The following is an 18,003-nucleotide window of genomic DNA, read 5'->3' as shown; positions in this document are numbered from 1 at the left end:
TGACCCCAAGGATGCAGTCGCATACTAACCGATGTCCTTCGAGGCTGTGCTGAAATGTGCTTCATACCATACATGTATCACTGATACCTGCCACAGAGACGCACCCACATAGACAAAACAAAGTACAGTTGTGCAGCTGCGTTGCTCACCCCATCCCTTAGAGTTGCACAACCTTGTAGATAGGGAATACCCAAATAAAAAGCGAGAGCTCAGAGGACTTATTCAGAGCGGTCTGGGAATGTAACTCTGGTGCGTCCATCTGTTCTCCTCACGAGTAAAACGATACGCTTGTTGTCTTGTGTCTTCTGTATTTTGCTGTGTTGTACAAGTGTCACAAGAGTTTGAACCTGACAGTTTAGCAATGCATCACCAAACCAAGCTATATGAGAGAAAAGGCATTGGACCGTGTCCCTGGTGGTGTCCTGTGGGGGTGCTGCGGGAGTACAGGATTGGTGCCACGCTACTACGTGCCGTTCGGCCCTTGTACAACCACAGCAGCAGCCTGGTTTGCATTGCCCGCAGTAAGCCCAGCCTGTTTCCGGTGAATGTTGGCCTCCGCCAAGGCTGCCCTTTGTCATTGATTCTGTTCATAATTTTCATGGACAGAATTTCAAGGCACAGCCAGGGTGTCGAGGGAGTCCAGTTTGGGGGCCATAGATGTGGTCCTGATGACCTCATCAGGCTGTGACCTTCACCGTTTACTGGGCGGTATGCAGCTGAGTGTGAAGCGTTTGGGATGTGACTCAGCACCGCTAAATCCGAGGCCGTGGTTCTCAGTCGGAAAAGGGTCGATTGCACCCTCTGGGTTGGGATGAGGTCCTGCCCCAGGTGGAGGAGTTCAAGTATCTCAGGGTCTTGTTCACGAGTGAGGGAAGGATGGAGCGTGAGGTCAACAGGCAGATCAGTGCAACGTCTGCAGAGAGAGCTGAGCTGTCAATTTACCGGTCGATCTATGTTCCCACCCTCACCTATGGTCATGAGCTTTGGGTTGTGACCGAAAGAACGAGATCACGGATACAAGCGGCTGAAATGAGTTTCCTCAGTAGAGTGGCTGGACTCACCCTAAGAGATAGGGTGAGGAGCTCGGTCATCCGGGAGGAACTCAGAGTAGAGCCGCTGCTTTTTCATATGGAGAGGAGCCAGCTGAGGTGGCTCAGGCATCTAGTCCGGATGCCTCCCTGGTGAGGTATTCCGAGCATGCTCAGCAGGGAGGAGGCCCCGGGGAAGACCTAGGACACACTGGAGCGATCATGTCTCACAGTTGGCCTGGGTATGCCTTGGTGTCCTCCCAGTGGAACTGAAAGAGGTGACCGGGGGCCGGGAAGTCTGGGCTTCCCTACTAAAGACTGCTGCCACTGCAACCCAGACCTGGATAAGCAGAGGAAAGTGGATGGATGGATGTTGCTTACGTTGCTTGCGTGTGACCAAAAATGATACACATTGACACGCAATGACCACGCTCCCGTAAGACTTATTTACACCCTGCCAAGTAGTGTTTACGTCTCGTGCATGACAATAGTACACGTAACGAGCATGGGTATGCATTGTCACCACCACTTCCCGCATCGCTGAAGCAGTCCTGGAATTATTTGGTCCTGTTGTGTCCCGCATGACCCCATGCAACAGCAGGCATCACCCCTACAGTTTCATTAATTCCTCTATTTGCAAGGAACCTACGAGATATTGAATGAAGTCCAGAGAAGAAGCTCATGCAATCAAGAAAGGTAAGTCTATATTTTCTCACAGCTGCAGATAAGGAGGCAATAACTAGATAAGAAGAAGGCATGGACAGTGTGGGAGAGGGAATTGCTGACTTGAAGACATGTATTTGGGTATTATCGTTAGTTATTAACAGAAATTCACACGGAAGATCCAAGACACTACAGAAATGACTTGAGAACTCCCCCTGATTTGCTCCAAGAAGTGGTGGAAAAGTTAGCCCAGTCATGTGAACGAGACACGCTGATACGCACCGCCCACATTGTTCAGGCATAGGCTGCGGTACATTCACGTTGCATTCACGACTAGTTCACAGAAATTATACGTGCCACAAATTTGCAATATTTCAGAGTTTTCTTTGCACGCTGGCACGCAGCCATGCACACGTTACGTGTACTTCACGCCTGTTTACCACCCATTTACTCACTGGCACACAGCCTTGCACACTTTACACATACTTCACACCTGTTTACTAACAGTTAACTCATTGCCATGCCATTGTGTAACACTACAAGTAAGAGGATGCCCAGTGGAATTCACTGTGGTCGTCTGCAACCATACATTTGTAGTTCTTTATTGAACATATTTTATTATTTGAATATTTGAGGAAAGAATCATACGTTTGTAGTTTCTTTATTGCATATATTTTGATGAGGTGATTATTTGAATATTTGAGGAAGTGGCCTTCAGCAACAAAAGGCTTTTTTCGTTGAGCATGAATGAATTTATCAGATGCAAACGGCGGCTTGAAGGCACATTCGGGTGGAATGAAAGGTTAGCTTCCATGCTGCTTCCCCTCCGTCTCTCCTCTGCCCACCAGTAGGTGGAGCTTGCCTTCTTCGGTGGAGGGGAGGAGGATGGAGAGCTGGAGATGATTAAAGAGGGAAGCAAGGCAGCGAGAGGAAGGGATGGAGGGAGAGAAGGAGAGGCAGAGCAAGCGTCAGCAGTCCGTGCGTGAAAAGGGCAGATGGTAACCGCGGGTAACTGAGGAGCAAAGCACTCTGCTGGCCACAGAGCAAAAGATCAGCAGAGAGGGAGAGGAAGGGATGGAGGGAGGAGAGAACACATGCAGCTCAGCACAGGAGAGGAGCATCCGAAAGGGAACCTCACGCCGCCTCTTGACTGGATCCACCAGCACGCTGAAGCCACGCTGACAGGAGATGGGAGAAGTGTAGAGTAGAAGAAGAAGAGCAGCCGGAGGAACAGCAGAGTTTGGCTGAGATTGCAGGAGGACTCTGAGAGGGACGAGTCAGGGACAAGATTTGGGTAATGGTGGACACAAAGCATCCGGTGAGAGCAAGAGGCATATTTTGGACAAAAGGGGAGGAGATGAAATATTTCAAGAAGACACAGAAGCTGCAGAGAAGTTGAAGAACTTGTAGAAGGAAGAGACTCGATCAGAGCAGCACTTGTTTTTTTGTTTTTCTTTTAGGACAACAAGCAGCAAGAAGACACTCTGACAAGTCCACAAAGATATGTCCAAGTGTGTGAGGAGCATCCGATGGCGTGCTACTACATTGTGATCAGTTCCACTCACCTGCGTGACGGACAGCTGAGGAGCATCAAAGGAGTCTTCAGAGGACCAATCGGAGCCAGTGGCCCAAAAAACACCGTAAGGCCTCGTCCGAACCTTTCAAAGTGATTTCATGGATCTAAGTCACGTCTTTCTATGCTTTCTGACCAGCTGTGTGTGTGTGTGTGTGTGCGTGTGTATGTGTGTGTGCGTGTGTGTGTGATGGCTGCAAGTCTTCAGGTCCCAATCAGCATCACTTAGGCCCCTCCCCCTGGCTTGATTGTCAGCTCTTTAATCACAGTGTTTGCAGAGTTAATTAATTGCCACTTCCATTTGCTTAATTGACTTGAGGCACAGGGAGGCAGATGGGATGGGGGCAGGGGAGGCGGCTCGGGGCTGCGCTAAGAGCTCCGCTGGCTCGGCACCGCACCCGAGCATCAGTCAGCATCCTGGTCCTGGTCCCAGCCTGATGCTCCGGGTCATGGTTAGCTTGATAAGTTGTAATATTTACTTGTTTTGTCTTTTGCATACTTGTTATCAGGATTAGTGTGTGTGTGTGTGTGTGTGTGTGTGTGTGTGTGTTTGTGGGTGTGTGTGTGCTTAACTTCTTTTTACGCTTGCCTGACAGTTAAAAAGGAGACGTGGTGTGTTGGTTTCCTCATGTTTCCATGGCTACCTCCCGATTCCCAATCAATGAGCATTAGTCAAAGATATTTATGGCCAGTTAGTCACAGTCGCTCTCATGACGTCAGCCTTCTTTTAAACACGCAAGTTAAACAACAGAAGCAGCAGCAAGCATACGTGACCACCCGTGCTTTGAAAGAACAGATTGTACAACAACACATTTGCTATGTGTTTCACTATTTTCGCTTGCGATTTGATGTTTCGTGGTAACAGAGCGGCCCCTCCCTACACGCACTTTGCGTAGGACCCCGACATCCATGTGGGGCCTCATTTTGCGCAAGGGGGGGGCATTCTTGGCAAATGCGAAAAGGACGTGCTTTGCCAAAATGATCGCCAGGGGCGACGTTTGGAGGGGAAAAGTTAACAAAAATAGACGTGGCAATGGCGCCGGGCGGTGTGGACCAGAACTCACATCCCGATGTATTTATGTTGAATATCGATATACGATATATATCCCCATATTTTTCCCACAAAGTGAGTTGAGACAAAGTCAGCGTCAAATATGCGTGTGAAGTTGTTTCATTAAAATATTAAAAAATGTTATAGAAAAATAGCAGCTAAAATAAAATAGTCCATTCTCTTTTTGAAATAAATAAATAAATAAATATATATATAGTGTATATATATATAAATAAATATATATATAGTGTATATATATATAAATAAATATATATAATATAAATATAGAAAAAAACAAATATAATCTTCAGTCTTCCTTCAGCTTTGCTCAAATGCTCAAATCCTCAGCACAACACAACAACACATGAAATAAGGTGCCCCGTTTAAGAGGACATTTTTAAATGTCAGCCGCAACTCAAACAGTATTATTGTTTTTTAGAAAGAAGAACCTTGTCGGAGAGACAAAAAGTGAGTACAAAAATAAATAGTTTGTTGGTCAGCTCTTTATCTTTTATCTTGTCTAGCGCCTCTCAAAGTCTAGACAGCGAAATAATGGCATCCGGGCTCACCTCCACTTGTTTAACTTCACGCATCGTTCTCCCACCGTCCCGTCGTCCTGACACACTGACAGGTACAGTAAGTGACCGAGTCCGAATGAGGCTCGAGTGTAATGAGTAGTCATTTAATGAAGTTTAAGAAACATTTACGTTTGAGATCCTGCTCCGTAAAACAGGGCTAGATCCACCCCGGTGGCATCTCGCCTCGAGGATGCGTGGACCCGTGGATCTCCACTATGCGGAGTGCAGCGGAGGCTTTACTTTCACTTTTATGTTCCCAAATACCAGAAACTCTCCAACGACACCAGAGAAAGTAGCTAGATTTGTTGCGGGTCGCTTTTGAGAAAATATGTCGCCATGAGGGTTTGGAATGTTGCCAGATCTAACACGGAGCACGGAGGGGGCGGGGCAGCAGCCCCGCTAAGGAGTTAGACAGACATCCGTGTCGAGATAGAAGAGATCCAGTCTATATCGATATTTGCGATATGTTTGTTTTTGATATCATGCCTGCTTATCGTGCTGCACCTTCTCACCTGTCAGTCCCTGATGGTGTACTGTAATGGTACAGCTGCTGCCTTCAAAGGCACAGGGTGCCAGTTTTTAGCGCAGCTCCAAACAGTTTTGGAAAAATTCTGTGAATTTCTTATTTTGCAATAAAAATAATTAGTTGAGCAATCTCTCTCTTGTATTTGTATTGCTCCAAAACAACACCTATTTGTGAAGCCCCCATTTTGTAATGGGGAGGACCCCAATTTGCCCATAAATACATGAACACGTAATTTTGGTCTGTAAACACGGGAGTCGCTGGACGAATAGTTACAGCGCACGCTGGCGGAAGAATACAGTGTGTGCCTGTTTAGGGACGCTGAGGAAAACAGCAATAATAAAAAGAGCATGACAACAACAAAAGCCTCTTCGCCAAAGTGTTCCCACAAAGTTGGAAAAGGACAATTATCCAAAATGTCTTAAAATGGTGATTGAAGTTTCAGTCTCGTCCAATCTCTTATTGATTGATTGCCCTTATTGATGAACATAGCTCATCTCTGATGGTGGGTTTTATTGCCAATCATTTGGTTTACATTGTAAAAGTAACATACAGTAAGAATAGTGTAGCGTCAATCAGAGATCATAGTTCATAAATGTATCATAATAATCATAATAATAAGACAGGCGACTTATCACGTCTTCCAGGAATAGAGCATGAAATCATGAGACTTCAGTGGCAAACGAGCACACATGACGCTTGCCAGCCACAACTTATTTTATCTCCATCAGCACGGGCGGCTCTGATGAAACGCCATGAAAGCGTCACGTCTTTAAAAAAAAGTCTAACAAGGCGGCTGCATGGAGAATGAAGAACCAAAACGTCACAGCTCAGATTCTTCTTTCACTCCGGCAACTCAACATGCTCTTTTACTTTCTTAAATATGCACGCCTTCTTAAATATACACTATACTCACTTTCTTACATATACATCACTTTCTTAAATACACACTCCTTCTTAAATACACACTCTACCCACTTTCTTACATATACACTCTTTCTTAAATATACACTATACTCACTTTCTTACATATACATCACTTTCTTAAATACACACTCCTTCTTAAATATACACTATACCCACTTTCTTACATATACACTCTTTCTTAAATATACACTATATCCACTTTCTTACATATACACTCCTTAAATATACACTATATCCACTTTCTTACATATACACTCCTTCTTAAATATACACTATATCCACTTTCTTACATATACACTCCTTCTTAAATATACACTATATCCACTTTCTTACATATACACTCCTTCTTAAATATACACTATATCCACTTTCTTACATATACTCTCCTTGTTAAATATACATGCCTTCTTAAATATACATTGTGCTCATTTTCTTAGATATACACTCCTTCTTAAATATACACTGTACTCACTTTCTTAGATATACACTCCTTAAATATACACTATATCCACTTTCTTACATATACTCTCCTTCTTAAATATACATTGTGCTCACTTTCTTAGATACACACTCCTTCTTAAATATACACTACATCCACTTTCTTACATATACACTCTTTCTTAAATATACAATATACTCACTTTCTTAAATAAACACTCCTTAAATATACACTCCTTTGTAAATATACACCCTACTCACTTTCTTAAATATAAAGTGTACCCACTTTCTTAAATATACACTCCTTAAATATACACTGTACTCACTTTCTTACATATACACTCAGTCTTAAATGTAGATTGACTTAGTGAAATGGAGTATACAGTGTCCAGTGTTAACTATACGTGGGATGATTTTGCTGCTGAAGGACATGAAAACTTTCCTGTCGTGACCTTCATTACACGACAAACTCATCATTAAATCAGAGCCGCTGTGCTAATCATAAATGATCTTTATCCTCAAATGGAGTTTGCAAAGTTGTCCAATTTTAGACGTTAGATCTCCTTCCTGACGTCCTGACCCTTTTCAAGCCAAAAATGAAAAGTTCAACGCGGAGGGAATGCTGAGGACACGTCTGGCCTTGACACTTCTGCAAACGTGCTTGTGAGCGTGAATGATATCCAGCAATGTACAAATGATGCTCGTACTCTCGTGCTACGCGCTAACGGGAGACAACTGACACTTGATGAAAACATCCTAATTGATGAAAAGTATTATGTGACAAATGAAAGTGCTTTTCTTTACTTGAAAGCTTGAATGCATCACAAATAGTTTAGCGTGTTTGCGTGTGTGGTGGTTTATTTCGCTGTAGCTTGTCAAGGAATTTTTCACACCTTTCCCAACATCAGCGAAGCCTGGCTGACGGGTTGCCACGGAGACGTGATTTCTCCGCGTCCTACTTGGCAGCACAAGTTGAGCCTTTTTGTGGAAACCTTTTAGTTTGGGAGGTCGCATGTTTGAACTCCTTCACACTCCCGGCGTTAAAAACACACACCTTCATCTTGCTTTCCTCCTGGAAGACCGTCACACAGGATCCACATGATTCCTACTGATACTGTCCAGCACTTCGTGACTGACACCAATATCAAACAATACTGATATCAGCAGCAAATCACCCCTCAAACCAATGTTGTTAGAGACGCTCGATATTGTTTTTCTTATCAATATCCGATACTGTTCAGTGCTTAATGACTTATACCGATATCAACTGATACTGATATTGGCTGCTTGTCTCAAACGAATACGTTTCAGATGCTTGTTGTTGGCTTTCCCACTAATATCTGTGATGCAATAATATTCAGCACCGCACTCCTGATGCCGATATCAACTCATACCAATATCGGCAGCAGCTCTAATGTCATTAGAGATGCTTGCTTTTGGCTTTCTTATTAATATCTGATATTGTCCAGCACTCCAATACCGATATCGACTGATATCTCATTTTTAAACCAGTAGCCGATAATATTGGTGGGGCGATCCCTACACTGTATCGTGTGCGCATCAGGAACCTTGGGCTTAGCAAAGAACACGGATTTTCGCTCCATAAATGAAAAGTGACTAATTCACCGCTTGCAGCGTGCACGTGACAGGGCGCGTGCGGCAGTGACGTGTGGTGAGGCTCATGGCTGGTGAGGCACGGACTCCATTGGAGTTTGTTTTTTTTACGATGACACTGGTTGCTCTTTAAGAAGTGAACAAAAAAATAGAGAATAATTCACTTTGGTTAAAAAATGTTTTCAAAGATACCGCTTAGCACATGAATTTATTTATTCATGAGGTGAAAAACGTGTGTTCTTTCCTTTTATCTTCACTGTAAATCCGTAAATTCAGTCATTTTTACTTACAAAACAATTTGATTTCCCCCCCCAAAAAAGTGACGGTATTATTCTTTTTTTAAAAGGAATTTTCATCGTGAAAAGTGAGGCTCTGCCTCACCTGCCTCCCCTGAGCGCTCGTCAGAGGTGCGGAGAGGGAACTGGTTGGGCCTCCTGGATGTGTGAAACATCAGCCATGGCTGAAGAGCCATCTGCTGCTGACAGCAAAGTGTGGGCGTCCGCACACATGTGCACACACATGCGTGCACGTGTCCTTTTGTGACACAGCGCGAGTGCTCGGCCGAACCCTCAGCTGTTTATTTATTTGTCCTATAGAACTTGAAGACTTTTCCATTTGCGTGGAATAACATATCGCAGCTTCTTGGCTTTGGATGTTTCCATGGTAACACCAAGCGAGACTGCAGGACCGATGCTCCTTAATCGCGTGCTTACTTGTTGAAATGCACACTTTCAGGCTTTAGGGGTCCTCATAGTCGTACTGGGGTACGTTGGACGGGTTCATGTGTTTGTGTGTATGGGTGGGATGGTGATCAGCTCCGTGCACGCTGTGACATCAACTAAAAGGATTGCATCAGCACTGGAGGACAGCCGTCTTCTCACTACAAGAAGAAGACAAGCTCTGCGTCCTCATTCTTTGTCAACGATCAACGCACTTTAGGTGTCCTACAAACAGGAGGGTTCCTAAAACCATCTATTTTGGTGCTCTTCAAATCTTGTGACAATAAAAGCAGCAAAATATAAATAAAAAAATCAATGCCACGCTAAATACAGGACATCCCCACTTTTCGTAGGAGTTCCGCTCTTGACAGAGCCGAGGCGAGATATTCTACGGTGGGTCAAAGGGTCAAATGGTTTGTTACACGCGATATTGTATGATAACCAAGACGGCAACATTTTGGTGACAATTTATGTGGAAAAGCGAATGATACGAAAAGCAGAGGTTTGACTGTGTTGGCTGTCTTGCATGATGCGTTCAAAGTTACATGTAGACGTTAGAATGCTAACTTGTACTGCCCTTTTTATCACTACACCGCCTCTGCCAGCTATAACAACAATAAACACACGCTTGGATGATTCTTTTCATAAAGCTCTTGTCATGGAGCGTGTCAATGAAGTGGCCTGTTGGGGTGTCCAAACTGTTTCCACTGAGGGCCGCATACTGAAAAATCAAAAGATTCGGGGGCTGCTTTTACTTTTACTTCTTTTTTTTTTTAAACAAAATATTGAATATATTGTATATATATATTTACAGATATAAAATATGTGTATTCATTTTATCAGTGCTAATAATATTCGTATTATTTTGAACTGTTTCTCCTTACATTACCTTTTGACTGTTTTTTTTCTTATTTTGCAAATATATCAACATTCTACATTCTACGTTTTTTTTTTTCTCATACCAGTATGACTTATTCTCTTAATATTTTGACTTTATTATCATAACATTATAGCATTTACCCAACCTAATTTTCCTAAAATTTCAACTTAATCCTTTGTTTGGTTTGTTTCTTATATTACAACTTTTTTCCTATAATATTTCAACTTTATGCTGTTTTTTTTCTGTTAATATAATGACTTTAATCCCTTAACATTTTGTCTTTATTCTTGTAAAATTATTGCTTTTTTCCATTTTTGCTGTTGTTTTTCAAAATTGATTGTTGAATCGTATTTTTAGAATGTGCCAAGGGCCATTAAAAAAGCAGTCGCGGGCCGTAAATGGCCCCCGGGCCGCACGTTGGACACCCCTGGTATAAAGCTACAAAAGTGTTGTTTGCAAACAATTGTACTTTTTATTTTCTTAGTGACTCGCCGTTAAACATGCTTGGGCACTTAAAGGAAAGCTTTAATGTAAAAATATCGTTCTCACTAAAATACAATTAGAGCTGCAGACACATTTGCTGACCAGTGCAGTTAGCAGCAAGCATCTGAAAGCCTGCGCTGCTTCCGATCCTCATGGAATTTATTAAACGTATTTATATTCCATTACATTCATGCTTATACTACATAGAGCACCTGACCATACAGGACTTATACTGCATAGAGCACCTGGTCATGCACGGCTTATACGTACATACACGCATGCATGTACTCCTGATACTGCATTTTAGTCAGCTAGTGTAAATGTTTGCTGTGAAAAGGTTAGCGTGTCACAAGAGGCTCAGTTGACTAAAAGATAAATGTCAACACACGTTAGAGCTTTCCTCCTCAAATCTACTTTGTTCAGAGTCCCTCAGGAGGTACAACTCCTCCTCCGGTTCAAACACACACACGCACACGCACACACACACGTGCACGCACGCGCGCCCACACACGCACACACACTCTCCCTGAGAGGGGACATGGTGGCCCTTTAAGAAGCGCAAACACACAGAGAGAGGATGATGTTTGAAGATGTTGTTAATGACTTGTGTTAAAGTATATATTTATGTAGCTACTCCATCGCCATGGAAACTGAGGTAGCATGTTGGAGGTGAGTGGGCGTCGACGCGACTCGGGTGAACCCTGCCAATGAAGTGGGTGGGACGGAGGGGGAGAGATGAAGAGTCGCAGAGCGGGAGAGGAAATGGAAGCAGATGGAGAAGAGCGAGGAAGTTTTCACACACTTCTGCTCGTTAGTTGGATGCCTCGCTAAAACCTTTTTCTCACAAGCCCTTAACGCTTGCTTTTCTTTTCCCGAGCGCTTTTGAAGTCACTGATGCTTGCAGACAGGAAGTGAGAGCGTGGCAGTGCTGTATGTTGGAACTTGTCTGCTTCTTGTGGGGGGTCAGCGTTACCTCATTCCTGGACTCAGTGGGACACAAGGGTTGCAGGTTTGGGTAAAAATGTTGTAAACTGCGTGTGTTTTGCTTGTCACGTGGCCACTTGTTTGTTTGGTCACTTGTTGCTGGGCAGAGTTCCTGGTGCACAATCATTAGCGCTACCGAGCCCAGTAGCCCCAAACTGGCACACCTTCATCATGTGTGTTTTGAAGTTTAGTCAGGGCACCGAATCCAACACAACTGGACTGTTCAGGTTGTCTTAGAAGACGCTTGGCCTCCCAGCCGAGCAGGCTTCATCAGTAAATCTGAACGGGATGCTAATGAAGGTGATATCGCCCTACTCCACTGTATCGCAACAATCGTCATTTGACACCACTAAAGAGCTAAACCAGTCCTGTCTGGACCTGCCTCCTCCTTCGGAGGGTAAATAGATCGGACCTTGCACCAAGTTGTCAGACTAGAGTTGTTCTATCTAGTCTGACTGGTGTGTCCTACCTAGTCTTTGAGCATGAACTAGTGAAGCTTCTTCCAAGAAAACCTGAGCAGCCCAGCTGCCATCCATCCAATCAATGAGCCGCATGAATGACAATATTCACAGGCACGGGGCAAGAGGCCCTACTGCCCCACACAGCAGAGAAAGGACAGAGAAATATGGCGGAAACAGGAAAAATCATAAATACAGCCAAACATCGGCTTTCGAACACCCCCGGCTCATATGATTCGGTTTTTGACCAAAATCTCCCCCAAAATTTTGCCCTGTCGACTGTCTCGGTTATCGTACAATCTTGCAAGTGACAAACTGTCGTAGTTACCCTTTGGTACACTGATGGTTGTGGTATTCATAAGGATGCGGACGGACTGGTTATACAGTATATCCATTTCTCTCATAATTTGTAATATTTATACAGTAAGCCCTCGTTTATGGTGATAAACTGGTTCCAGAAATGACCCGAATAGGTGAGTTTCACCAAGTAGGATTTATATATGGCATATTTTCATAGTTAGTGCCAAGAAAACTTGTTTCCAACCTTCTAAATACACATTTTAAACATGATGATACATGAAATAACACCCCATAGTCACCTTTACACTTCTGTTATCCAATATAGTAGAAATAATAAGAGAAAATAAGACAAACTGTGGTGTGAAAAAGTGTTTGCCCACTTTCTGATTTCTTTGTTTTCTATGTTTGTCACACTTAAATGTTTCAGCTCATCAAACAAATTTAAATATTAACCAATGACAACACAACTGAACACAAAATGCAGTTTTTAAGTTTAACTTTGTATTATTAATGGAGAAAAAACATCCAAACCTACATTGCCCTGTGTGATTACTCTCCCTGTTAAAACATAACTGAGATCTGTCAGTGTGGAAAATGTTATAAAGCCATTTCTAAAGCTTTGGGACTCCAGCCAACCACAGTGAGAGCCACAATGCACCAATGGCGAAAACATGGAACAGTGGTCAACCTTCTCAGGAGTGGCCGGCCAACCAAAATGACCCCAGGAGCGCAGCGACGACTCATCCAAGAGGTCACAAAAGACCCCACAACAACATCCAAAGAACTGCAGGCCTCACTTGCCTCAGTGAAGGTCAGTGTTCATGACTCCACCATAAGAAAGTCACTGGGCAAAAACAAGTTCCAAGACCAAAACCACTGCTGAACAAAAAGAACATTAAGGCTTGTCTCAATTTTGCCAGGAAACATCTTAATGATCCCCAAGACCTTTGGGAAAATACTCTGTGGTCTGATGAGACAAAAGTTGAACTTTTGTCCCATTACATCTGGCGTAAAAGTAATGCCACATTTCAGAGAAAGAACATCATACCAACAGTAAAATTTGGTGGTGGTAGAGTGATGGTCTGGGGCTGTTTTGCTGCTTCAGGACCTGGAAGACTTGCTGTGATACATGGAACCATGAATTCTGCTGAAGGAGAATGTTCGGCCATCTGTTGGTGACCTCAAGCTGAAAGCAACTTGGGTTCTGCAGCAGGACAATGATCCAAAACACACCAGCAAGTCCACCTCTGAATGGCTGAAGAATAACAAAATGAAGACTTTGGAGTGGTCTAGTCCAAGTCCTGACCTGAATCCTATTGAGATGCTGTGGCATGACCTTAAAAAGGAAAAGCCTCCAATGTGACTGAATGACAACATTTCTGCAAAATTCCTCCCCAGCGCTGGAAGAGACTCATTGCAAGTTATCACAAACGCTTGATTGCAGTTGTTGCTGCTAAGGGGGGCCCAACCACTTATTAGCTTTAGGGGGCAATCACTTTTTCACACAGGGACATGTAGCTTTGTATTTTTTTTCTCAAACGTTACATTTAAAAACTGCATTTTGTGTTGAGTTGTGTTGTCATTGACTAATATTTACATTTGTTTGATGATCTGAAACATTTAAGTGTGACAAACATGACAAGTACAGGACTTCCTGCAGTGGCTCTTGTCTCATCAATGTAACATTACTGACACCTAGTGACCAGTGTAGAATACTACATATCATCACAACCTCTTTGAATGCGTCTTCTGAATGCCTTCCTGCCTTGCATTGTTTCCTATGGGAAAAATTGCTTTGGTTTTTGTATGTATCATTTTCATCTGACCTGGAAGATGTAAGGCAAAGCGAGGAAGCACTGCGTCAGGCTGGTGAGATACAGGCTGTGTCTAAATCCGGCGTCTGCAGCCCAAAAGTCCGCATTTGTGGGCTGCATGATGTCATCGCGACGTGCAAACGTTGTCCAAATTAGAAAGTCCGCGAAGGCTCCTCCAAAGGCGGCCACAAACGTGTCCTTCTCCACTGAAAAGAAGTCTGCAATCAAACCATCCTTCATGGCCCGAAAGTCATTTGCTGCTTCAAAAATGGCAGGAAAAAAGGGAATTAACAATGGAAGAGAGACAGACCATCTTAACACTTAAAAATGTAGCTTTTTCCTCCAGAGAAATTGGAGTGTTCTAAAACTTTGACCGGTAGCGTACATAAACGGAACAAGATGGAGTCACTATTTGTGTTTGTGTACATCACGTACACGTGTGTGTTAACTTTTATCAATGCACTTGCCATGTACTTGTTTATTTATGTACATGTACAGTATATCAGGTTGCACAAACTTTTTCAGCATGCAAGTTATAAGTCAACATGATCTATCGCGTACTATAAAACATATAACAGATATATAAACTCTGACTGGTAAACTTTTAAACTACTATACCAGGGGTGTCAAACTCATTTTCATTGAGGGCCACATCGCAGTTACGGCTGCCCTCAGGAGGGCCACTTGTAACTGTCAGTATATATATGAATCTAAATATTAATATAACCTCGTAATATTATTACACAGTTGCATTAGATTATTATATTTTTACTAACAACTTGATGGATAACTTGCTTCGAAATGAGAAGTGAAGTGAGAATGTCATAGTGACAAGCAGACATTCAAGTATTTGTTTTTGAAAAATGCTTGGAATATCTTGCAGCATGATTAGATAATACTGACGTTTAGAAGAACCGCATGCAGTACAATTTGTATGTCAAAATGACGGATCAAATACATTTAGAAGGGCAGAGGTGAAGTGCATTATTGACATGCATTATTCCAAGGGTTTCGCGGGCCGCATAAAATGATGTGCCGGGCCACATCTGGCCCCCGGGCCTTGTGTTTGACACCTGTGTACTATACTAAATACTAATGATTAGTATTTCACATTCACAAATAATTCACAATTCGATTCAATATGGCAATAAAGATAATTACACATAATTCCTCAGTCAAAACAGCTACGTAGCGTTAATTAGACACACACCTTATGTGTTACGTCCAGTTAGCATTTGCTATCAAACATTCCCGATATACAAGAAATGAAAAATGATTATGCAAAAGACAATGCATCCGAAGTCAAGGCAACATATTAAAAAGCTTTCATCAATGGGCACATTTTCCAATTCATCATGAAATAATAGTTTAAGAAAGGGAAGAGTAGAAAAACACACATTTCAAGAGTGGAGTTCATGACGCAAGTTTGCAAGTTTGCGATGCAAGTTTGTGTAGTTTGAGACATCGGTTCGCCATCGCCGCTGGGGAGCAAGAGCGAATCAGGAGGGGAGCTTCATGTCAGCTAGGGAGGGGCGATTGCTGTGTGTGATTGACCAATCACAGAGTGTGAAGAGTAAAATACATGAGTAGTTACGCAATGAGGATTTTCCTCCACGGTTACAGATAATGACGAGCTGTACTCGCTTCCTGCTTGTACTTGGCAAAAATGCATTACCCATAATCGATACTCGTCTAAATCGAGTATCTGGCTCATCCCTAATAAACACATTTCATAAATAATGTCTTGTTGCTGATGATCAGCAACAACACATCAGAGTGTTGTACAAATGAACGAAGTAGCCAAAAAGTAACAAATAAATAAGTAGCTATTAATATTACTATTGTTAGGTTTACCTCTGACCTGGAGATAAATCTGCCGAATAACGAATAACTTTGATTCTATGATGTAGAGAAATAGAGAAAAGCATAACAAAACAAGTTCACGACTGTTGCTGTGGGTTTTGAGCGTTGTCCTTACATATAAGTGTTTCAAGTGTAGTTTCTACCTAAGATCATATCTCTCCTCTCTTACAGAGAAGTATTGTATGACATTTTTGGGTAGCAGGTTATTGTTAACCTTATGCATTATTTTAGCGGTTTGAAAATGTACTAAATCGTCAGCCGTCACAGACATTTATTTGCTGATGTCGTTCTGTATGTTTCTGCTGTTCTGTTTTTGTTGTCACAATTGTTGTTGCTGCTGTTGTCCTTGTCTCTATCTTTTTTTTTTTTGTCCCCCTCTTGTATATCACACTTCTCCCTGGCAGAGTAAATCTGTTGAGCACTTGAGGGCATTTAGATCTACAATTCTATCTGCCTTAAAGGCTGGACAGGACAGGGGGAAAAAAATGAAACTGCACTAAACTAGAGAATTTTAATATTTGTGATTTTAAAAATAAGGGATTTGTATGTTTTCTATAAGCAACATTATGAATTATCCTCACTGATCTTTTCTGCGGTACATTTAGCAAGTAAAGATTGCTTTTATAATAATTACCCCATATGTCCATACAATACGTTAGATAATGTTAGATAATGGTATATGGTAATACTAAAGAAGGTAATACTAAGGAACAGTAAAGAGAGTGGAGTGATTTTTGATCAAGAACAAATTTTGCTTTATTCAATATTGAAGTATTTCTCGCCACCTTATGTTGTATATTTTTGATGTGAGATTTCTGGCTCATTTTGTCTACTCCGTCTATTTGTATTTGGTCGTACAATACGTGTCCTTTCTGCCATTACCAAATAGCATTATTTTAGCTTTAATTAAGTTCAAGGATAATCTGTTTTTATCAAACCATCTTTTTAATATGGCCATTTCATCCTTGAGGGAAAAAAGGGAGGGAAAAGAAAGATCATGTTTGTTCAGCGCTCATCAAGTCAGGATGTGTGGCAGATAGGCGCCCTCAGGAGGAGGCATACTCAACAGTAATTGCTCAGAAACAAAACCTATTTCATTTGTATTATTATATTCATTATATTGCAGAGCAAGAGTCTCAAACATGTTATTTCACTACTAAAATGTGAAAAGAAAAAGGTGGAATTGTGAGTCAAAATTAGTTGGTTTAGCCTTGACCGCTTTGACCGGGGGGCTGCAGATCCTTAAATTAGACACAGTCATTGAACCACAACAACAACACAGTATAAAGCTTTTTTTCAGCACAGCGCCATCTGCTGGATGCCCACATGATAATGCGTTAAAATGCTAAAGAAGCCATCATCAGGGAAACGCTGGCTGTGTTTTGCTGGCGGCGTAAGCAGCAATTATTGTAAAACATCTTGTGTGTTTATTTCCATCTCCCTTCAGGACTTTTACAACTTTGCTTTTTATTCCTCTTTTCATTTCTTTGCTTTCTCCCTTTTCAACCGGGACTTCATCACTCGCCTCCTTCTTCTTCTTCTTCAATTGGCTTCTCTTTTGATTGCTACCCCTCCCCCCCTCAGTTTCAGTTTAGTGAGCAGTAAAAAGAAGCATAAAATAATAATAAAGACAACAACTGCCCAGCGATTATAAACTCATCTCCATCTGGATCCCACTTTCACACAAGCTCATGCTGACACACACACACGCACAATGACGCATGCACACGCACACACGCAATGACGCAGGCAAGCGCACACACACACACACACACACACACAGAAGTGAAGAGGAAGTGAAACAGCAGGCCAATGAGAAAGGCTGGACTGTGTGATAGAGACTATTGGCTCTTGTCATTGTGTGAAGAAGGTGTCCCCTTGGAAGACGATATGTCTTCAAACCTTTTTTACACCCTCTCAGTGGGGGCCGCACACACCCTTGGGGGGGCTCTGTATGGCAGCACTCAAGCAGTATGAACTTCTTGGTCGTAAAAATTCTGCTGTTTTTAATCGTTTTAGCGAAGTATCTGGTGTTCTGGCTGCTAAATCACGTTGTCGTGCTAGCTTAACGTGCACTATAAGTATGGACACGCCATCAGCACATTGG

The 18,003-nt window shown here is 42.4% G+C and overlaps 1 protein-coding gene across 3 annotated transcripts in view; it reads left to right on the top strand.

Annotated features, from left to right (window-relative positions):
• The window catches only part of znf804a (zinc finger protein 804A), a 65,474-nt gene that overhangs the window by 8,005 nt on the left and 39,466 nt on the right, over positions 1-18,003 (top strand). For 2 of the 3 annotated variants that reach the window (XM_054799161.1, XM_054799160.1), the window contains one exon: positions 3,152-3,331. In XM_054799161.1, the coding sequence (XP_054655136.1) occupies positions 3,221-3,331 (111 nt within the window). In that variant the 5' untranslated portion in view covers positions 3,152-3,220. Of the gene's footprint in view, positions 1-2,610; positions 3,010-3,151; positions 3,332-18,003 lie in introns of those variants that run through there. The other variant, XM_054799159.1, reaches the window with a different exon arrangement.

Source organism: Dunckerocampus dactyliophorus, chromosome 14, assembly GCF_027744805.1.
Source record: "Dunckerocampus dactyliophorus isolate RoL2022-P2 chromosome 14, RoL_Ddac_1.1, whole genome shotgun sequence".
Classification (NCBI taxonomy): Eukaryota; Metazoa; Chordata; class Actinopteri; order Syngnathiformes; family Syngnathidae; genus Dunckerocampus; species Dunckerocampus dactyliophorus.
Note: the sequence above shows the minus strand (reverse complement) of the source record. Positions and strands in the feature narration are given on the sequence as shown.